Source organism: Agrilus planipennis, unplaced genomic scaffold (assembly GCF_000699045.2).
Source record: "Agrilus planipennis isolate EAB-ADULT unplaced genomic scaffold, Apla_2.0 scaffold71, whole genome shotgun sequence".
NCBI classification, from domain to species: Eukaryota; Metazoa; Arthropoda; class Insecta; order Coleoptera; family Buprestidae; genus Agrilus; species Agrilus planipennis.
In genome coordinates, this window is record NW_020439007.1 from 305,936 (window position 1) to 327,951 (window position 22,016).

The following is a 22,016-nucleotide window of genomic DNA, read 5'->3' on the forward strand; positions in this document are numbered from 1 at the left end:
TGCACGGAAAAATTGACCATTTTATCCACTACAATTGCATTGCTCAAATGTGCTGTTATTGGTACCATTTACTACTGAAAATATCAACGAGATGTTTATTTATATTTGAAGACATATTAAAGGCTTTAACGCTTGTTTTCGCCTCGCACTATTATTTACGATTGAACAAATCTTTTGGCAGGTACTGTATGAAAAAGTATGTTTAATGAATAAGAATCGAGAGTAGAATGAGCTTTTTTTTTCCCTACCTACGATTTTGCCAGCGCGCGTCTAAGACATTGGAAGGGGCACATCGCTAGAGAAAGTAAATGATGTATAACTACTCAATCGATCATCATGAAATTTGGACACATTGTCAGGGGTACAGAAAAGGACATAGGGTACCCTTTATTCAGACAAATAATACTGTTCCCTAGGGATAGAAAAATTAGTTCAATGTAGTCGATTTCATACCTTAACTACTCAATCGACCATCATGAAATTTTGTACACATTGTCAGGGGTATATAGAAGGACATAGAGTACCTTCTATTCAGAAAAAAAAATACTGTACAGAAAATGGCATAGGGAACCTTTTTTCAGAAAACAAATACTCGAGGAATAGAAAAACTAGTTGAATGTGGTCGATTCCACGTTTTAACTACTCGATTAATTATGAAATTTTGTACACTGTCAAGGGTACAGGAAAGGACATAGGTTACCTTTCATCCAGAAAAAAAAAATTATTTGATAATTTTTTAATAATCCTGGATAATTATCTAAAATAGATAATTTTGCTAAGTTATGCATAAAAAGGTGCCCATTTCTTATTGACTTCCATAGTGATTTGTTCTTTTGTTACCCTTTCTAATAGGTTTGTCCTCATTTCTAACCTTTTCTACCCCTGATATTTTTTACATCCTCCTATAACACCACACCTGAAACGCTTCTAACTTTCCCTTTTTTCCTGCAATTGTTCATAAGCTAGTTACCAGGGAAAACTACAAAATAATCAAGGACCCTCAAAAATTAGTAGATACCAATTGCGCCCATGTTAAAAGGATAAGTNGTTTCTTGATCAACTCTACCAGAGCAATTTTTTATAATCATTTCTGACAGTTTGTATACAATTTTCCTGCGAAACGGTTAATTTGCATTTTGCATTTGTAATAAAAAGTCTCGTGAAAACAAAAAAGTTTTCCTGGGGAAAATTTTTCTAGAAGACGCATATCTGAGGTGCGCAAGTTCGTGACGTCAGTAATTAATCAGTACCCAGCAGTCATTACTGTTTACGTAACAGACGAATTCGATACAAAACGACTTTAACGACTTATCCACATATTTATTTTTCGTGAGTGTTGTAAACTACTATTTTAATATAAAAAATGCCTCGCAGAGGACGATCAGCCAGTCCTGTACCCCGTGCACCTGCAAGGTACATTTTTGTTGTGTTTTCAACCATTAACCTCATTTTTTGCTTGCTAAAACGTCATGGTTTATCTATAAAAATATATTAATGTATTTTATGCACAATATGTCGCAACATCTTTATAACGTTCACTTTAATTTAACATTTTACAAGCCTATTTATGGTCTTATATGGAAGAAAAGTTAATACAATATAAATTTCATTTCAGATCGGTACCAGCCAGGATACCTCAGCAGCATGCTGCTGCAGCACATCCTCCTGCAGCTCCACCTGCTACAGTAGCACCCCAGGCACAGCAACCATCGTTGTTTGGCCAAATGGCAGCTACTGCCGGAGGAGTTGCTGTTGGATCTGCAATAGGGCACACTGTTGGACATGCTGTCACAGGTAAGGTACCAGTTGTATTAAAAAATTGTCAGCTTCAGCATTACATTTGAAATATAATTTACTACTCAGCATCATTGTCAGGGATAATTCTCGGAATAGAAATAAAAATAAGAAGACACTTCTTATTGCAAGTGTTCTCAAGGCTTTTCTGTTTCCTTTTTTTAGGGCTGTTTAGTGGAGGTGGTGGTAGTGAACCTGTAGCTGCTGCTCCCCAACAAGCTGCTCCAGCACAAGGGAGCAGCCCTTATGCTGCAGAACAAAATGGGCCATGTGCATGGGAAATCAAACAATTCTTAGAATGTGCCTCAACACAGTCTGATCTGACCCTGTGCCAAGGATTCAATGAGGCAATTCAACAGTGCAAACTTAGGCATGTGCTTCTTCGTGCGAAGGCACTACGGGTAACGTTTTGTTACTGTTATTGGTGACACATTTTCGTGAAAATTGACGCGTTCGCACCGCACGAGCTTCAACTGTTTATTGTTCGCGACCTCGGCAGACAGAACAATAACTTACTTTTTATGTGTAAATCGCGCGAGACAGTGTGTGGGTCAGTCGTTAGAGCTACCGTGATCTTGCGACCTCCAGTTTTTACCTCAAAAATAAAAAATGGCAAAAAGCGATTGGTCTGTGAAGATATTGAAGTAGTCAATCGGCCACGAGCTTCGAGAGGACCGATTTTGCCATTAGTTACGATTAGACATTGAAGAAACAAAAAAAAGGAGTTTAATAAACGTGTCCAATTTAACTGAAACGCGGAAATTTTGTAGCGGTTTGGTCTCTTTTGATTGCGAAAGAGTAGCGAGTTGACGAAATTTTCTTGTTGCCTTCTACAAATTAAGGTCAACGTTATAAATTAGAGGGACGACTGGGCGGCAATTGTATATTGCGGAAATGGGACATTCTCTCGAATGTACAGGGTGTCTCGAAATACTACTTAATTAAATAATTATTTATCTAATATTCAGTGGGTCTGTAATACTGTAGCGAGCACGAGTGTGTTTGTGTGCCATCGGGCACACGTGCGCGTATCGATTCGCCGACTAGCCGCGGGCGCCTTTCTTCGTGTGCGCCGTATTTGAAGAGTACAGAAGATCAAGTTTCCAATATGGTATCGAATTTCCCAATGAATTACAAAGTTATTTTTAAAGCTGAATGGGAAGCTCTAGAGCTGATACATCATCAGTGGAAATTGGCAAAAGTAGAGTACAATTTTTTGAAAGCATAGACCTATTAAAACGCGTATATATTGGATTTTCTAGTGTTATCTTTTTGTTGTTAATATATCTGATGAATTTATCTCATAATCTTAATTAATTGTGTGTTTTAGAAAATACCACAAATGGCGCAGTAAACGCCATCTATAGTACCTTCGAATTATTTTATTCAATTGTGTGTTTGTTCGTCGACTTTTCACGCCTTAACTATTCAACCGATCGTCATGAAATTTTGTACTCATATTGTCAGGGTTATAAAAAAGTACATAGGGTACCTTTTCTCCAGAAAAAATATTGTTCTCGAGGGATAGAAAAAAATTAATTTAATGTGGTCGATTTCACGCCTTATTATACTTGGTTTAGTTTCTGTAGCGATGTGACCTTTTGTTTGACCGGCGCAAAGTAGAAAAGAACAGCACTAGGCCAGAAAAGGAAGGAGACAACTCTCGGCCAAACTCTTAACCGGTGAGGATCGTATAATTCATACAGTACTGCACGGANGTTCTGAACGTCCAAAAGAAAAACAGAACCCTTATAGAATAACTCGTGTGCCTGTCTGTCTGTCTGTCAGTCAGTTCGCTCCGAATCGACTGGACCGGTTAAGTTGAACTTTTCGTCCTTGTCAGCTAATATTTGCAACGAGTTTTTCAGGGGCTTCGAACAAAAAAAAAAAAATCAGTTTACTTAAAATAGTTAAAAGATTCCATCTGGTCCATCACTAAAGAGGAAAGACATGATGCCCTAATGATGATAAAATGCGATGCTGTTGACCTAAACAATATGGTAAATTTGTGGACGAAACTTTGGCGAATTGGAGTAAGCTAATAAGAGAATGTCTTTCGGGTTCGATCCCCGGCGAGGGTGTGACAGAACAGAATACTTCGCTAGGGCCCCTGACTATGCCCTGTTAAATTTTGGGATGTTATAAGAAATAAAAACGGAGTAATAAGCATTATTGCAAAGTAAGTACCATATAATTTGATGTAATAATCGCTGCCCAAGTGCTAGGTGGTAACGTTCAAACAAAAACAAAAAGTTTTGAAAACGTCAAATGTAACGTTTTCAAATATAATATTGCGTTATGTCCGATGCATTTCTAAAATTGATTGACGTGTTATTTTTTCATAACAATTAATTTAGTCTTTAACGACAAGATGAGCAGAAGCAATAGAGGTAGTAACAACAGAACGAAATCGAGCTATGGTTCGCCTAAGGGAAAAACAACTGCTCCTCAAAGGTAGGGTTATTTTAAAGGGATTATTAAAACATTGGGCTTTTTCAAGGGCAAACAATTCTGATTATATACATGCGTACGTATTATTATATTAGGGTTTGCTATTTTAGAATGTTACGTACATTTTCAATAATTCGCAATATGAAAAATTTGCGCCACATTTTGAAACGTGTGATAAACAGGGGCAACAACCAATATTCTCAGAAAAACAGTCACATGATTGTTTAAAAACATCATTAGGTGCCTATAAATACACTTATAGCTTTCGAAAAACCACTGCAAAAGTTTTTTAACGGCAGTTTCTTGATCAACTCTACCAGAGCAATTTTTTATAATCATTTCTGACAGTTTATATACAATTTTCCTGCAAAACAGTTAATTTGCATTTGTGATAAAAGTCTCGTGAAAACAAAAAAGTTTTCCTGGGGAAAATTTTTCTAGAAGACGCATATCTGAGGTGCGCAAGTTCGTGACGTCAGTAATTAATCAGTACCCAGCAGACATTACTGTTTACGTAACAGACGAATTCGATACAAAACGACTTTAACGACTTATCCACATATTTATTTTTCGTGAGTGTTGTAAACTACTATTTTAATATAAAAAATGCCTCGCAGAGGACGATCAGCCAGTCCTGTACCCCGTGCACCTGCAAGGTACGTTTTTGTTGTGTTTTCAACCATTAACCTCATTTTTTACTTGCTAAAACGTCATGGTTTATCTATAAAAATATATTAATGTATTTTATACACAATATGTCGCAACATCTTTATAACGTTCACTTTAATTTAACATTTTACAAGCCTATTTATGGTCTTATATGGAAGAAAAGTTAATACAATATAAATTTCATTTCAGATCGGTACCAGCCAGGATACCTCAGCAGCATGCTGCTGCAGCACATCCTCCTGCAGCTCCACCTGCTACAGTAGCACCCCAGGCACAGCAACCATCGTTGTTTGGNTTGTAAGTGTTCGGTATTCTTTTTATAAACTTTTTACTACTTTTAATATTTTCATATTATAATTACAATGGGTAAACGAAGTCAAATTTCTCATAAACAAAAGGCTAAACCTCACAGTTCTCAAAATGTTAGTCAAAATTTAACACAAAGAACTTTGGAGGCAAGTTTTGCAAATTCCCAAAATGAACCAGCTGAGTCTTTTGAAGAAACTGTGAATAAAGTAGTTCGGTATGTTATTTATAATGCAGGAAGTAATTTGCCTATTAGAAAAATTGATTTACTGAAGCATGTATTACCTGGTATAGGAAAACGTTATGAAAATATTATGACTGAAGCAACAAACGTTTTGAATGAAGTAAGGGAATAGAATAATTTAATCTATTGTGAACTTTTTTTAAAGGAACTTTTTAAGGTTTATGGCTTTGATTTACATGTGTGTGATCAGTCTGTTTCAAATAAACAATACATTGTTATAAACATTCTTCCTTACATGCGAACCACTAATGAAGATAAACACACTCCTAAAGATGGAAAGCAAATCATAATTTTGCTTGTATTGACTCATGTGTTTATGTCAAACGATAATGCACCAGAAGGTATTTAGATTACGTACTATTTCGCAAAATTTATAGGCTATATAAAACTTATTTTAGAAACAATATTTAGATTTTTGCAATCCTTTGAACTAGATCTGTCAATTAAACACGAATTATTTGGAAATATAAAAGACTTTATTAGAAATGACATGGTTAAACAGAGATATTTATCAGTAAGTGTTGATGAACATACAAGAAAAATCAGTTACTCATGGGGTACTAGGGCTGAAACTGATGTTTCAAAAGCAAAAATACTTCAGTTTGTTTGTAATGTAAGTTGGAAAATATAATGGTTGACTCTAGGCTTTCACATGTAACTGATTCGGACAATTTTTCATTTTTAGTAGAAATAAATTATTGTATATGTTTAAAAGAAAATGTATTCACTAGTGCCACCTTGTGATTAACGGGTAAATCAAGTTGGGGATTTTAAGTAACTTTAAAAATTTAGTATCTATAATACATTATCTATAGGTAAAACATTATTCATAGATTAGAGATATCTAATACTTTCTATCTATCTATGGTCAGTACTGCGGCATGTTTCATTCCGTGTAGTTGTGTGGTGATTAAGTAGTGGGTTATTTCTAAGAATTTGGAAATTATAAGGTAATTAATTCATTTATTTAACGATTACGAATATGGAATTGTTTTCCTTTGTTCTTTATCCGCTGATCCAATTATCAGTTTAGCAAAAAATTCCATAGCTTGTATTGTACATCGCCATGTTGTCCCTTTGGTAATAATTTAGATACTTTAATTATCTTTAAAAACAACTGTTTGAGAAATATCTGCGTAATTTAATTTTTATTTCTTTTACAATATATTATTAAATGCAGTTATATCTGATGAATATACATACACTGCTAAAGGTGCCATTTATTAATATAGGTATAAAGTTACAAGGGAGGGGTTAAGGGCAATGACCTCTCCTATAGGTATGAAACTAGCTAAATTTGTGACTGTCTCTAATTAAACTTTCTTTATAAAAGGGACAGTTATTTGAATAGTTGTTTTAATACATACATATTCACTTTATATTATTATAAAATATTGTCAAATCATTTAATTTCGAAAGTTATCTCTTTATTGTTCTAATTGAAGTAGGTAAAACAGCAATTGTATTAAAACAATACATTGTATTAAAAATAAGGCCAGAGAGTCACTTATTGGCTAGTATGTAATGAAAAACAACAACAAACTTTATCCATATTTGATATCAAGAATTAATTAAACATCTAAAAGAACTGATTGAACTATATTTTGAAATCTTTCACTGATTTTCTTTTGGATGTTAATACTATCTTCTAAATCATTAAGTAAAAATTCGAGATTGTTGATAGTTGCCTTATTTTTCCTAACATTCTCTTCGTCCTCTACAGATCTGTGTAAGAGTGACTTTAATGTCTGATCCAAATCAATTTCGATTTTTTCTTCGTCGATTATTCTTTCTCTCAATTTTATTGTTTTCTTAGATTTAATTTGTTGTATTTGTCTTCCAATTTGTTTCATCTCAGACGATACCAAGGGGTTGGTTATATAAAACCACGGGTCTCGGGAAAATCGGGTTACATCTTCAGGATCGTATACAAGTATTAATTGATTAAAAATCGATTTCGAATAAAATTCGGTTTTTCGTAAAGAAAAATCAGCCTTTTCAATTTTTTCTAGGGTTATCGTTTCTATGATGTTTACCCATGACACTTTCCTGATTTTTTCGAAGTCCTCGTTGGGATCGAACTCCTTAAGAATCACAGACATTATTTTGTAAAAAATTTTTTCGTTTTCGGGGAAAGCAAATGAACAATAATTACAAATATCTTTTTCGAGTTCCAATTCGTTTTCGGGGGGCCACGTGCCTTTATATTCTGGTAACTGTAGTGATTTTATTTCGTTAGAAACTAAATGTATGTACTCGTCTTTATTCCAAAATTTTGGAAAATATTTGTAATCACACGGAAGTATTTCGGGAATCTTGCTGGTCAAGTAATCCTGAAATTCTTCCGGAAAATCGGGATACTCTTTAATATCACTACTGTTAACTATGTTTTTGAGCCTTTCTAATGCTTCATTAAATAAGTTGATCACTACGTTTGGCCTTTGAAGGCATTTCTTGTACAAATGGTTCCACTTTCCATAACTAGTCACGTAGTTCCACAAGTCAGAGCATAAATTATCTCTTAAGAAGTTGCTTAAGGTGTTCAGTAACAAGTTAGGAGGTGGTTTGGTGCTCATGGCCAAGAGGGACAAATTCTCTTCAATCGAATGTATAAAACTAACTGGTTCGAAAGCGTCTTTGATAATTATGTAATTACAAATATGTCTTTCTTGTTTCAATACATCGCTGAGTTGGTCAATTTCGTTATTTGTTGGTTCATGTAGTAGCTGAATACAGACAGGTACAGAAACGTTTTTTCTTAAGTTTTTTACGCTTTCTTTAACTCGTGATATAAGAAGATTGTTAATATTTTTTGCTACGAAAAGTAGCCCGTTACTGTCGTTCTCAAAAGTCCTAACACCTTGCTTCCGTTCTATACTGCACGTAACTTTGTAGCTGAGGAGTTTTGTCATTTTTATAAGAGCTGTAGTTCCGTATTTGTCTTCCTTCCATTCGAAATAGTCTGTCAAAATATCTTCGAGAGCCGGCAGCCCATGTTTCATTTCTCGGAAGTCCGGAAGTGATATTGTAACTTTCCAAAATATTTCTTTGCTCAGTTTGGTTTCGTTCTTAACTGTATTCAGAAGAGATTGTGAGAGTTTGTAGAAGTCGATTTTATCGATTTTAGGTCTTTTGGGTAGCTCCAGATCAATCGGTTTTCCCAATTTGTATCTCTTGATGTTTTGCAGAGTTAATTCTTGCATGCCAGTAAAAAGTTGAGAGGCTTCCCTGTCAGCAGACCTGGTACTTATCCAAACAGGGCTAGTTTCTATTATCTTTCGTTTTCTCTTTTTGGATTCAATTTTGGAACGCCATTTGTGCACAAACAGCTTTAATTTCCAATTCTTGATGTTTTCTTTTATTTCTTGAAGTCTTTCACATTTAAGATTCTCTTCTAATTGATTAATGAGATCATTCATAACTTGTGTAACTGCTGTGGCAATTTCTTCCATTTTAGCTTTCTCTTTTCTTTTTATTTCTTCTAATCTAAGTTGTTCTTCCCTGCGTTTCTTTTCTTCCTCTTTTCTCTTTCTTTGCTCCTCTAATCTCTTTTCTTCTTCAACTTTTCTCTTCATTTCTGCAAGTTTTGTCAATTCTTGTTTTAGTAGTTCTTCTCTGCGTCTTTTTTCTTCCTCTTCCTTTTGTTTTTGTTTTTCTTCTAATAATTTCTGTTCAGCTTTCTTTTTTTTCAAAGCCTCTTCAGCCTCCCGCTTTTTCTCTTCCAAAATCCTTTTTTGCTCCTCCAGTTGTTGTTGAAGTTTTAGTTTTTGTGCTTCTAAAACTTCCATGGGTTGATCTTCTAAAGCTAAGGGCGTTGATGGTGATATGTCTTTTTTCTCTGGAATTTTCAAGTCAAATTTGAAACCCCCTGATGCAGACGTTGATCCGAAACTGGGAGGTTGTGAAAATAAGTTGGAAGTTGTAGGCGTAAAAGTTTGACTTTGGCCAAAAACGCTGCCTAGTTTAGAACTACTAAACGAGAAAGGTTCAGTTTTCGCAATTGGAGATCCAAAAATGCTCTTTTTAGAAGATACGACATCCGCTGGTTGTCCAAAAATGTCGCTTGCTCCTGATTTCTTGGGAATTCTAAACTTAAATGGCTGATGTGACTGAAATCCGGATGTGACATGTGGTCTCTGTTCTTTTTCTAACATATGGGTAGGTTTTACTGATGCATCTGTTGGTTGACTCGTACTGGGTTCTTTCAGATAAGAAACTGTACCAAAAATATTTGTGCTTTTTCTTTCAGTCACCTCCGGGTTAGGGACATTTGCAAAAACATTTTTAGGTCGTTCTTTTATTTCTGGTGCCGGCTTTTCTGTTGTATCGATCTTTTCACTTGCTTGTGTTTCCAACTCAGCTTCCTTGAATTCGTCCAACAGTTCTTTCGATTCGGTTAAAAAGCCCTCTTCATTGAAACTATTATGAGGAATGTGATCAGAATAGAGTGGTTGAGGTAGAGCTCCTCCAAAGACTGTCTCGCCGACTGTCCAACGTCGTTTAGATTCTACAACATTAACTGCACGATCTAGAGCGAAAGGTAATTCAGGTGAATAGAAGGATTTCCTGTCCAGGATAACATGGGTAGTTTCTTCGTTAATTTTTAATCCATAATATTCGACAAATTCCACAACCGACAGAATGTTTTCAAATGCAAGAATCTTCATTAATTCCTGCAGAGGAAATTGTGTGTAGGGGGCTCTAGGAGAATACGACTTCAATATCGTTTTTAAAGCTTTTAACCTCACTTGGACGAAATATCGAAGCAGAATACAAGCATTCAAGTACGTGGTAGTCTTAACAAGCTTGAAAAATCGTACGTAGTTGTTCTTGTCTATTGCAGAATATACTTGGATTGCAAATTTTACTTCTGGTGACTTTTGTATCTCCCAATGAAGCTGTTGTACCTTAAAAAAAAAAACAAAATTACATTAAATCTTATTATTCAAAAATTGGAGCCATTAATTACCTCCCACATAAAATTTCCGTCGTTTAGGTTTAAAAGAATGATATAGGCCCGAAATTCAGGTTCGTGGGGACATCTGATGCCCTTCAAGTTCAAATCGTGGTACATATACTTTAAGCTTTGCAAGCATTTCGTTAAGTTTTCGGTATTAATTTTTTGATCAAAAATGGAAGGTTCTTCTCCTGCAAGTCTAGCTGAACAATGAATATGAAATCTAGCGCACTGTTCTACTAATTCAACTGATCCCAAACAGCACAACTCTTGCTGTGTTATGTCCTTTCGAATCCCACGTGTTCTGTCCCACAAGAAATGGTACCACTCACCTATGTTTACCTAAAAAATAATTTATATTTTTCAAATGTTAATATTTCTTTAGATTGTAACGTACATCTGATAAGTCGCACAAATCCATGATTTTGTGCATTAGGTAGTTCATGGTCAGTTGTAACACATGAACAGGTCGAAGTTCATGTGGTAAAGGGACTTCTTGATCAGCTGAACTACGAGAGTACTGTTTCACAGCTAGATTTGGATTCATACCTTTTCCATTTGCCCCTTGTTCATAGATTGCAACCTAAATTGTTTTTTAATAATTAAAACTGTGAATATTGACATTGACAATTGGTTAAAATAAGTTACCTGATGTTGAACTTCCCTCATCAATCTTTCCTTCTCAGGACACATATCAGGGCAGACCCCTATTGTAACTTTTGCCTTGGACAAATCTGATTGTTTCTTTGTATGTAGTCGAATGAGTTTATCTCTGGAATCTAATACTTTATATTTTTCTTCAGTGGTAAATGCAGGCATTCTAATAATTTTTAACAGCTCCAGATGTTCTGTTGTCAGTTTCTTTTTAGTAGGCTTTTTGGTGCTAGTTATTTTTCCACTAAGAAATTGAAATTCACAATAATTAAAACATAATATTGTATTGTATGTAAACAATCCCACCTTGCTCTTTTACTGACTTTATCTTTTGATGAAGTATCAGTCTGCCACTTTCTTTTAACCTTCTTGGAAGGATCACTATCTTGTAAATCAGAGGATCTACCTAACAGAAAAATACTTCCTTCACTTATCATAACTTTAATAATAATAACAGTAGCGTTTTTAATACCTTTTACAATACGTGGTGTATTTTTTTTGGGATAAAGTGTACCCATTGCTTCCAGTTCAGCTTTAACTTCGGGATCATCAGGTGTCCAATCAGGGTCAGGGTCTTTTCTGAGTGGCTTCTTTTTTGCAAAAGGTTCAGCGCCCCAAACAATATTAAATTCTTCTCCATTGTATTCGTTTCCTGCAAAACTAGCTAGTTGTGCACTTTCTTGATTCGTATATTCTATCTGACAAGATCTACTCTTTGGCCTTAAATGTATTCTAACGATATGACCAAATTTACGAAAATGGGCTCTTGCGGCAAATTTATCAAGCAATTCTAACGGCACATCTGTACAACTGAAATAATTTTTTGAATAATAAATGAAGTAGGGTTAATTGTATCATAATCGCTTTTACCTGATGTTGCAATACTTTCGGATAGTGTTTTCCGGACTGATAGGTTCCATGGCCTGTTTATTTTACTTAAAAGCTATTGTGAACCTTAAACTATTCAGTATTTTAAAGAACCGCCAAAAACGTACATTATTTTGATTTTTTAATCTTAACGTCTTTTACAGGTTAAGATAATGATCATAGACATAGATAAGAGATATACAAAGAGTAATAGATCATAGGTAAAGAATCATAGATAAGCAATGATTTTATAGAAATGGTTATTTGAACTATCTACTGTACAAAAAAGTAAATTAAATAATTAATCGTCCTTAATGTTAGTCTTGAAATTTACCAATTATTCTTACATGAGTTTCATTGAAAAGTTCTAAATATTCTGTTAAAATATTTGTGTACCTAGTAGTTCTTATGAACTTTAATTTGTAGTTCAATAACAAAGTAACAATTACTTAACCTCAATTTTTTGGTGAAAACGGTTAAAGAAACTATCTCCTTTTTGGGATTATTTATAAGTTTTATATGTTTGTAAGTGTTCGGTATTCTTTTTATAAACTTTTTACTACTTTTAATATTTTCATATTATAATTACAATGGGTAAACGAAGTCAAATTTCTCATAAACAAAAGGCTAAACCTCACAGTTCTCAAAATGTTAGTCAAAATTTAACACAAAGAACTTTGGAGGCAAGTTTTGCAAATTCCCAAAATGAACCAGCTGAGTCTTTTGAAGAAACTGTGAATAAAGTAGTTCGGTATGTTATTTATAATGCAGGAAGTAATTTGCCTATTAGAAAAATTGATTTACTGAAGCATGTATTACCTGGTATAGGAAAACGTTATGAAAATATTATGACTGAAGCAACAAACGTTTTGAATGAAGTAAGGGAATAGAATAATTTAATCTATTGTGAACTTTTTTTAAAGGAACTTTTTAAGGTTTATGGCTTTGATTTACATGTGTGTGATCAGTCTGTTTCAAATAAACAATACATTGTTATAAACATTCTTCCTTACATGCGAACCACTAATGAAGATAAACACACTCCTAAAGATGGAAAGCAAATCATAATTTTGCTTGTATTGACTCATGTGTTTATGTCAAACGATAATGCACCAGAAGGTATTTAGATTACGTACTATTTCGCAAAATTTATAGGCTATATAAAACTTATTTTAGAAACAATATTTAGATTTTTGCAATCCTTTGAACTAGATCTGTCAATTAAACACGAATTATTTGGAAATATAAAAGACTTTATTAGAAATGACATGGTTAAACAGAGATATTTATCAGTAAGTGTTGATGAACATACAAGAAAAATCAGTTACTCATGGGGTACTAGGGCTGAAACTGATGTTTCAAAAGCAAAAATACTTCAGTTTGTTTGTAATGTAAGTTGGAAAATATTTGTGACTGTGGTACTTGATATTTTATTGACCCTTGTTGGATAGACTTACGGAAATATTGAACCATCTTCATGGACAAACCAATTCAAAATGGCAAATATACAAATTGAAGAGCAAAATGATGGATTGTCTATTACAACTGGAAACACAGCTGACACAGCTGAAGAGATTGTTGATAGCGATTAAATTTTATTTTTTTTTAGAGACAACTTTTTAAATATTTTTACTTCATGATAGAATATATATCAGGCACATGTATACTTAAATACATTTTTTTATTGGATCACTTTATAGATATTATGAAGAATTGTACCATATGTATCTATATAAATTTTTTTTTTCATTTCTGCTCCATTTTAGTACGCACTTCACTTACCAAATTAATTGAATTGCATATATTTCAACAAAAAAAAACTTAATTGTACCTATTAGGTTTATAAAAAAACTTAATTTATTTATTATTGAACATGGTGAAACGTTAAAAACGAAAAATTAATGAACATCATTTAACAAAAACTAGAAACATTTTTAAGTGATTGTTATAGCCGATTTATTATATTAATTATTTAAATATTTTTCCATGATACTGTCTATATCAGATGCGGGATCGTCTGTTCTTTTAAAGCATTTCTTTTTAGTATTGTACGTTTCTTTATTGTCTTCTTCAAATGATAAGAAAGTGTCATATTCTGAAAGTGATTCTTCCTTCTCTTCGAAATATTTACGTAATTCAAAGCATTTTTTGTCGTTATTGTTATTTTTTTCGTCTCTCGCTGTTTTATTTATTTTATCTAGTGTAAAGGGATTGTCCTTATCAGTGGGATGTTGTCGAGTAAAATCCCATTCTAGTGCAGTTTCCTCAGTTTCTTTCGATTTTTTTACTTTTAGTTTAAAAGGGGAACCATCAAACAAAAAATTGTGTCTATCAATGCCCATCATTTTGTCAAATTTTTCTGCATTTTTATCACTAAATAGAGAAACATCAAACGTTTGAATTGGTTTATCTATTATAGGTGGTAAAAATCTTCTTAATTGTGATTTCTTTGATTTTTTATTAGGTGGCGGTGTTACCACTTTGGTACCTTCAGGGGTTCTGTATATCATTGCAACACATTCGGACTTTTGTATAGATTGAATACTAGGCCTGTTTAATATGCTCTGTAAGTATGTTTCTGGACAGTTATTCTCAAACATTAGCCTGTCTTGCTTTTCAAACTCTTCTTTGATCTCCTTTCTTGTCAGTTTTAGGGGTGATATGAACTTTCTCCTTTTTAATATTCTGGAAGAGGGTGGTTTTTTCACATTTTCGGTTCGAACGGTGACAGAAGATAAATTTTGATCTTTTTCGATTAATGAACTAGAATTCAAGGAACCGAGACTTTTTTGAACTTCATGGAAACTTTCGTTTGCTGAATAGTAAATTTCGTGGGATGAGGAATTATAATTTTTAGTATCATCTATAGAATCTTTGGTATTTTTATTACTAAAATATGTTATAAAACTAATAATTAAACAGAAGATTATACATTGAAACTCGTAAATTTGCTTACTCATCAGGAGTTCTATTCTTTTTAGTGTCCAGAGTACTTTTTTGGTCTGTATTTAATTCTGTAATCAATTTTTCTGATCTCTTTTCCCTAATTCCTAGTTTACGTCTTTTGGTTGTGTTCGTTTCTATTTTGAAAAAGTATTCAGATGATAACGAGTTACTTTTTTTTATTAGCAGCTCTAAAAAACAGAAAATACATATTTTCGTTAGAAGAAGTTTTAGTTTATAAATTTTGAAAATAAAGGTACAAAATGTTTCACTTACCTTTTTCTTGAACTTCTTCATTTTCTGCGATATAAACTTTAGGGCTTTGAATATAATTAATTTTGAATGAAGCAGTTTCCTGTTCTGTAGTGATTGGTTCATCTGTAGTGTTTGTTTGGTCCTTAATTTGCTGTGACGATCTGTGTTGATTAAGTTCTTTATTATCAAAATTAATCTCGTCTTTTGATTCCATACCAGTCGGTATTTGTTGTTGAATTTCGAAATTTGTGCTAGGTTTGATAACTATATTTTGGAGCACAATTATCTTTTTATTGTTATCGTTTTCTTTTCGGTCCTTTGGTGAGGGTGATTTCTCCAATGTCTGCGCTTCTGGTAATGCTTTGATACTGTTTTTTTCCGTGTCTTGATTAGTTCCTGAGGACTTCTTATCAGTTAAATTTTTGTCCTCATTGAGACTTTTGTTATCTCTGTTATTCCTTCTCTTTGCAGGTTTTCTTTTAACTTTTTTGACGAAGGGTTTGGGTGTTTGAAATGGTACTTTGATTTTTTTACGTTTAGCTTCTATTCTGAAAAGACTTTCACCACTGTTGTTGTCGCCATCACTGCATATCGTAGGAAATGGTTTGTTTTTTATAATATCTTGTAAGATAGACCCATCTGGCGAGTAACTTATTGACGAGACCTGGTATTCTTCGCAGTATGTTTGATGAATACCTTTGCCAACGCAGTTCGTTTCGTTTATATTTTCTGTTTCCTTGTTCCATTCGTCGTCAGAAAAATATTCACTTACGCTTTCTAACTCTGATATAATACTCTCCATTTCTTGGGGATTTAGTTTTTGGGAGTCGTTTGGATTTATTGTTATTGAGGACCTATTTAGTGTCTCTTTTTTGTTCGAATTATTCGTTAAATCCTTGTTTTTTTTATCGCTTTCTTCCCAATTAAAGTCGGAAAAATATTCCGATTCACTTTCAATGAAATCCTTTTCTGGACATTGATAAGTTGTATCATTATTCATAGTCTTGTTCTTCTGTAAAGGAGTTGATGTTTTATTTCTATTTTGTGACAATTGTAATGAAAATTGTGCTTCGTTAACTGATGAAAAGCTGGTATCGTTTTTCGACTGGACGTCTGAGCGTTTGGACGTTTTTGTAGGGAAGGGAATTTTAAACTGCCTTTTAGGATTGTTGCATTCATCAAATTCCTGGTGATCTACAATAAATAAATTAAATTAATGTATCACAGATAGTTTAAATACTCGACAAAAAATAATCGTGCGTGGGAGAGGGACGAAGTTTCTACTTCTGCCTCATCGTAAAGTAAATAACAGCGTGCATCATTTGTTTTAGTTAATAACCAATCCACAGTAATAATTTCAAACCATAAATCTTATTAAATGCTCCGTTATTTATAAATGGTATAAAAAATGTAATTAATGACATACCTCCTAGGTAAGGTTTTTTGTTTAATTCCGAAATGGTTTGGTCACAATCCATCACGTCGCTGCTATGAATACTGCTGGATAAAACTACCCTTGGATCACGGGGCAACGAATAATTTTCGTCATTTTTCGATGGTTCTAAATCGTTACCAATAAAATAAGTTTTAAAATTGTCGTTTTGGTATAAACCCAAATAATCGTAACAATTATTTCCGATTGCATTTTGAGTTGTTTGACTTGATTTCCAATTGAACGTAACGTTTCGGATATCTACTTCTTCTTCTTCATTGTCTTCTTGGCCGTTTGAAGAAGTTGGTCCTCCACTAAAGGTGATATCATCATAATCAATCGATCTTTGAATGATTTGCGATTTAAAAGATTGATCATGTTCTGGGACATCCCCATTATGTGGACTAGAATTGCCAAATGAAGTCTTCGCTGTATTTTGGATAACGTAACCAGAACTGGAAGATGTTTTTTTATTATTGATCGCCCCTCCAATTTCTGAAGAATCACATTCTTTTAAGTTAGATTTCTCAATGATTTTTGTAGTTCCATTAGATTGATTTTGGGATTTAAGATCGTCCACCTGAATTTGAATTGATTCGCTGTGCATTCTTATTGAGTTTTGATATTCTTTAAGTTTGTCATTTAGGATATTGGGGAGTAATTTACGTTTCTTTTTTAATAAACGAAGATCGGCTTCTAAATCGTATTTTAAGTGGAGATAATATTGTGTACGACTCTGTGGGAAGTCCTGAAAGAAAATTGGAAAATAGGACCAATTAGGGTAATTCTCTCAATTTATGAGATCGTCGCTTGAAGAGGGGGAAAAAAATTGAGAGAAACTAACAAGTGTTTAAAGGTGGGGTCGCAAGTGTAGAACCGCAATGGGGGGACGGTAAAAATTGTAAATGGTAATTGTGTAGATAAAAAGATATTGAATGTGGACACCATTAAAAAAGTAAGGTTATTCTCGGTTAAGGTTGAGTTAACCTTTCCCTTATCTACCCATTACCATTTTAAGTTTTCATCTTCACCCACTGTGCCTCCATGTCTCTGTCCCCACCAATAAACACTTGTTTAGTGTTCTATAGGATTCCCCCAACTCTTTTTTCCTTTCCCCCTAGCGACGGTCCCATAAACTAGACAATTATCCAAGTTAGTAGTTTGTCCTGAAATTTTTTGAATGCACATTGTATATGTATACACGTATAAACACTTACTGTCTGCTGTGGTTTTGTACTGTTTAAAACATCGAGAGCATAGTTGAAAGGTTCATCCGGCCAACAACTTTTTGCTATATGTACTCCATAGTTTTCGAGGGTGGTCATTCCCTCCAAAAGTCTGTACATGAAATTAAAATAAATCCTGCCGTTTTTCTCTTGCATAATCGTTTCCATTTGCCAACTACGAATTAATGTATGTAAACCAATTAGTAATTTATATTTTATTTAAGTATTTTATTACGTTTTTATGTTCATATAAATGTCCCCTAGGATGGCCATAGCTTTAAAGTGGGTCGTAAAAAAGACAATAGCTGGCGTTTCTGCTAACTTTTCGCAAATGGCCATGGCCAGTGCTGTGCCCTCTTCTACAGAGGTTGATCGACACAATTCGTCGATCACGATCAGGGTGTTTTTTGACATGACTTCCAGAAAGTATTCGACCTCTAGAATCTATTTCGAATTATTAAGACATTAACATAATTAACCTTTGAGTAGGAGGGTAGATAGGGGAGAAGCGGGGGGGGGGGTAGTTGCCACTCAGGGACGACAAAGAATAAAATAATGAATGAATTATGTAATTGCATTTGTAGTATGTAGAGGTACTCGAGTTTAATTCAAATTTTAATAAGTACAACCATAGATGTAGGTAGGTAGGGGCAAGAGGGAGACTGTTCTCCTTAGCAAGTTCATTGTCTCCTCCCCCCCGTGGAAAAGGCTCTGACGAATCACGATATCGACACAAACTTTAAAAATATAGAAACCAAACACGTTAAACCTATATAAATTTAACGCCTATTGAAAATCCATCCCCTCTTAGGAAAAATCTGTAGCTAGGGATATTTAATGGCCCCTTACGTATTAATTATTTTTTAGTGTAAATACCTCTAAGACAAATGCTGAAACCCCAATGTCAGGATTATCATCCAGAGATATTCGGGCTAATATCCTGTCTGCTATCCTGAGGGTAGCAGATTCGGCCGGTACGTAGCAACCCACTTGGGCCATAACTTGGATCAGTACCAATTGTCTAATAAAAATGCTCTTTCCTGAACCGTTTGGACCGCTTATAATGTGTACGTTATGGTCGTCGGTAGCAATCTGACATTTTATTTAATTTTTTAATTAATTACAGTAGTTTTACGGAAAAGAAAATTTAATATAATCATTATATTTTAATGTGGACAAATTCATAAAATATTTCTGTGAAGCAGACTATAGCTCAAAAATATCATTTATTTAGTAATGTATAGTCCAATTCACAAAAATTTTTAAGTAAAAACAAAAAATATTCTTTTCTTTANCAATTTGTTTTTGGATATTTTAATAATTTCGAACTACTTACTGTAGAGTTAGAGGTGGGTGTTTCAGAGCAAATAAAATCCAAAATTGGATGTCTCCCATGTTTTATTTCCATATAATCGTCAAATTTTGGTCTCACATAATTTGTATCCCCACTAAGTTTTGCCAGTGATTGTAACATGTCTAATTTCGAAATATCTTCACACAGTTTGTAAAAAACAGCAACGCGTTCCTTTATGTTTACTAATGTTTTGTGTGTTATTCTGAAAAATTAAAAATTGCATCCACCCGAAATCGTACCCAGCGATAAGCTTTGAAATGATATAAGTTTAATGTCCCTCCTATCGTAAGAGGTACCAAATTTTGGGTGATCGATAGATATACAGGGCATTGAATTTTTGATGTTAAAGATATTAAAATACACAATTGAAAAAAATTTTACATTTTGACTTACATGTTGCTAATTTTTAATATGTTCATCATTATTTCTTCTACTCTAATAGAAAGATTAATCAGATCTGTTGTTTTCATCGTAAAACTGCCCGATAATCTGTCGACCTAAAGAAAACAAGAATAGTTTCGATTTTTTAATGTTCTTATTTCTCTTTTTGTTTCAGATGTGAAATACTGGATCAGTGCATCACCTGTATGAACTCGTTTGGTAACATGGACCGTTTGAAGGATTTCTTCTCGCCTTTTTTCAAAGGTAAGACAATATGGTAACCTTTAGTATTGTTGTTGCTCAATGTAAGTGGCAAATTGTATTTTTCGCCAAGATTTCTCACATACACTGCAGATAAAAAATTTTAGTTAAGTAAGTTATAACAAGTTCTTCCCCCCTATCAGTCACTGTGAGCTCGAAACGGCTAGCACCATTACTTCGAGTGGTCAAAATTCACTTTTGTGAACAATTTCGATCACTTTCTTTGTGTTAAAAATTGTTTGAAAAATTAAATTTAAAGGAATCGTTTGTAAATAGGTATGCAACACATCGTACACTTCAGCAAAGAAATTGCTGATATTAACTAGGTAATACTACTTTTCCCTGTGTTAACAGCACTCATAATTTCTTTTATATATAATATTTATATTATTCGAATCAATTATAAAAAATATCCCGACATTAGATAATGTGTGATAAAAACAAGTTAAAAAAATGCTGTAACTATCATTTATAATGAAATATAATATAAGGACATAGCAGTTATTGCGTCTAGATATCTATCTCCTACTGAAACAATTCTTTTTCTACATGATTCCTATCGTTTATAATGGCGCGACATCGGATATTACAAAAAAAACTAAAGTAGTGCGATTGTTTTAAGTCAGATTATCTTTTATAACGGCGAACTCTGAGAAAGACTACTTTCCAAGTGCTGTTACCTACTTAAGATATATATATCTTTGAATACCAACAATATGTATAGTGATTGGATATAGCGACCTACGGTTATAGTGCACTTGTCGTAATAAACGATATATGTATCTATTGCACTACAAAAACGACACTACCCAGTCGTACAGACGGCTGGGTGTCTTCTGGAGATTTCCCCTCTTCCACGAAAACATAAAAAAAAAGAAACTACAAAAAGTATTCTAAGAACAGAAAAATGTACATTAGAAATTTGGACCCTTAGGACGCGCGCCCTAATATTTTTGAAATAATTTTTGGTCTTCACTTACTTCGCATTTCATCCAATCTTTCGCTGTATGATTTTCTCACCAAATCCAGTAGGGAATTAACGCCAGGTTTGATGGCAAAGCATCTCTGTAGGGAACCATTAGACCCTTTTGCCGGTCTACCGTCTTCCACTATCACAGTTCTCATCAGGGATTTTATATAATCAAATTCGGGTGACGCCAAATTATCCGCAACTTCTTTGTAGAATGGGTTTTTGAATTCACGAAGACATTCTCGTAGGGGTTCGAGAATTTCGAAAAACGAATTCAGTAACAGTAAATAGTTCAGTGGTCTTTCTGAGCATTCCTGGGGTTGTTTTGATATCAGGGTTACTACGTTCAGTAACTGGTCGACGTTTTGTATTTTTGTCAGTATACTCTTCAAATAATTAGAAAATGCATTGAATATTGAATTTTTAATCACTTATTAAAGAAAAAATCTGATCTAATTAATACCAGTCTAATAAATTGCAAAAAAAAAATTTATTGTAATAAATTAATAATTTTTCGACGACTTACCCTTAATACAAACGTTGCCCCCGTTCCAGAACGTTCAATAAGTTCAGAAACGCATTCAAGTCTCGACTCAATTTCGTTCTTTGTTGAGGGGGGTTGAAGTATTGAGGCGCGTAACGTTCGGGCACCGATTTTTGTCAAACAAAAATTCATTATTGAATATAAACTTGAGTACTGTTTGTGCAATGGCTGCTTTGCACAAGCAACAAGTTCTAATTTGTCGGCTGTTGTAATGTCTGAAAGAATTTAGGTATATATACAGGGTGTTCCTTTGTACTATCGATTACAGTGATCGATAAGATACAAAGTCGGTGAAAAATCATTAGAAAACTATTAATTTTTTGATCAATTAAAAATGTGATGAAAACTAAATCATTTGGAAGTCGAATTGAAATATTTGCGTATGCGTAATAATGAAAATTCGTAACCGAACATTTAGGAATAGGAAATTTAAAAGGTTTTTTGTTTTAATTAATTGAAATGAAGGTGCAACTACGTCTCCACAAAAGCTATTTAAATTTTTAACATTAATTAAATATTTTATAAGAATAGTAATTGAAAAATTGTTTACCAATAATTGTAGATCCCTCTGATTCTTGATACTGAATTTTTAAAGAATGTGTGGTATAAATTACATTTAAAACGTTTTCGATGTAACTTAATAAGCCTGATGCTGCTGCCAAAGCATAGTACCTGTTTAATTTTAATTTTATGTTTACTAATGTTTTG

At 33.6% G+C, this 22,016-nt stretch overlaps 6 protein-coding genes across 7 annotated transcripts in view; 4 read left to right on the top strand and 2 right to left on the bottom strand.

Moving 5' to 3' along the window:
- LOC108732606 (ER membrane protein complex subunit 3-like) overlaps nt 1-3,187 on the top strand; it is a 49,224-nt gene extending 46,037 nt beyond the window's left edge. Inside the window, exon 3 of the mRNA XM_025976084.1 lies at nt 2,906-3,187. Coding sequence (XP_025831869.1) covers nt 2,906-3,022 — 117 coding nt within the window. The 3' untranslated portion in view covers nt 3,023-3,187. The remainder of the gene's footprint in view (nt 1-2,905) is intronic.
- On the top strand, nt 1,080-2,841 carry LOC108732554 (coiled-coil-helix-coiled-coil-helix domain-containing protein 10, mitochondrial). Its single transcript, XM_025976103.1, has 4 exons — nt 1,080-1,413; nt 1,616-1,794; nt 1,960-2,195; nt 2,782-2,841. The coding sequence occupies exons 1-4, from the start codon at nt 1,364-1,366 to the stop codon at nt 2,839-2,841; spliced, it is 525 nt and encodes a 174-aa protein (XP_025831888.1). The 5' UTR covers nt 1,080-1,363.
- Nucleotides 3,188-5,216: 2,029 nt separating the features above from the next.
- Nucleotides 5,217-6,126, top strand: LOC108732613 (non-structural maintenance of chromosomes element 3 homolog). Its single transcript, XM_025976060.1, has 4 exons — nt 5,217-5,564; nt 5,622-5,805; nt 5,863-6,077; nt 6,109-6,126. Exons 1-4 carry the CDS (start codon nt 5,277-5,279, stop codon nt 6,124-6,126), a joined length of 705 nt encoding a protein of 234 aa, XP_025831845.1. The 5' UTR covers nt 5,217-5,276.
- A 579-nt stretch (nt 6,127-6,705) lies between these two features.
- On the bottom strand, nt 6,706-12,132 carry LOC108732612. Its single transcript, XM_018463506.2, has 7 exons — nt 11,946-12,132; nt 11,548-11,885; nt 11,382-11,481; nt 11,070-11,319; nt 10,819-11,004; nt 10,434-10,763; nt 6,706-10,371 (listed from the first exon to the last, which is right to left on the bottom strand). The coding sequence occupies exons 1-7, from the start codon at nt 11,993-11,995 to the stop codon at nt 7,036-7,038; spliced, it is 4,590 nt and encodes a 1,529-aa protein (XP_018319008.1). The 5' UTR covers nt 11,996-12,132; the 3' UTR covers nt 6,706-7,035.
- Nucleotides 12,133-12,390: 258 nt separating this feature from the next.
- On the top strand, nt 12,391-13,679 carry LOC112904903 (non-structural maintenance of chromosomes element 3 homolog). 2 transcript variants are annotated; one of them, XM_025976120.1, is made up of 5 exons: nt 12,601-12,693; nt 12,771-12,820; nt 12,878-13,061; nt 13,119-13,333; nt 13,394-13,678. In XM_025976120.1, the coding sequence occupies exons 2-5, from the start codon at nt 12,791-12,793 to the stop codon at nt 13,532-13,534; spliced, it is 570 nt and encodes a 189-aa protein (XP_025831905.1). In that variant the 5' UTR covers nt 12,601-12,693; nt 12,771-12,790; the 3' UTR covers nt 13,535-13,678. The 2 variants fall into 2 exon arrangements, with proteins under 2 accessions (XP_025831904.1, XP_025831905.1); XM_025976119.1 differs by having other exon boundaries at nt 12,391-12,820; nt 13,394-13,679.
- Nucleotides 13,680-14,291: 612 nt separating this feature from the next.
- On the bottom strand, nt 14,292-21,848 carry LOC108732555. Its single transcript, XM_018463423.2, has 13 exons — nt 21,291-21,848; nt 20,775-21,150; nt 19,736-19,881; nt 19,546-19,649; nt 19,135-19,354; nt 18,675-18,890; nt 18,034-18,242; nt 17,790-17,973; nt 16,567-17,320; nt 15,162-16,334; nt 14,899-15,076; nt 14,337-14,831; nt 14,292-14,301 (listed from the first exon to the last, which is right to left on the bottom strand). Exons 1-13 carry the CDS (start codon nt 21,438-21,440, stop codon nt 14,292-14,294), a joined length of 4,215 nt encoding a protein of 1,404 aa, XP_018318925.1. The 5' UTR covers nt 21,441-21,848.
- Between the last annotated feature and the right edge of the window lie 168 nt (nt 21,849-22,016).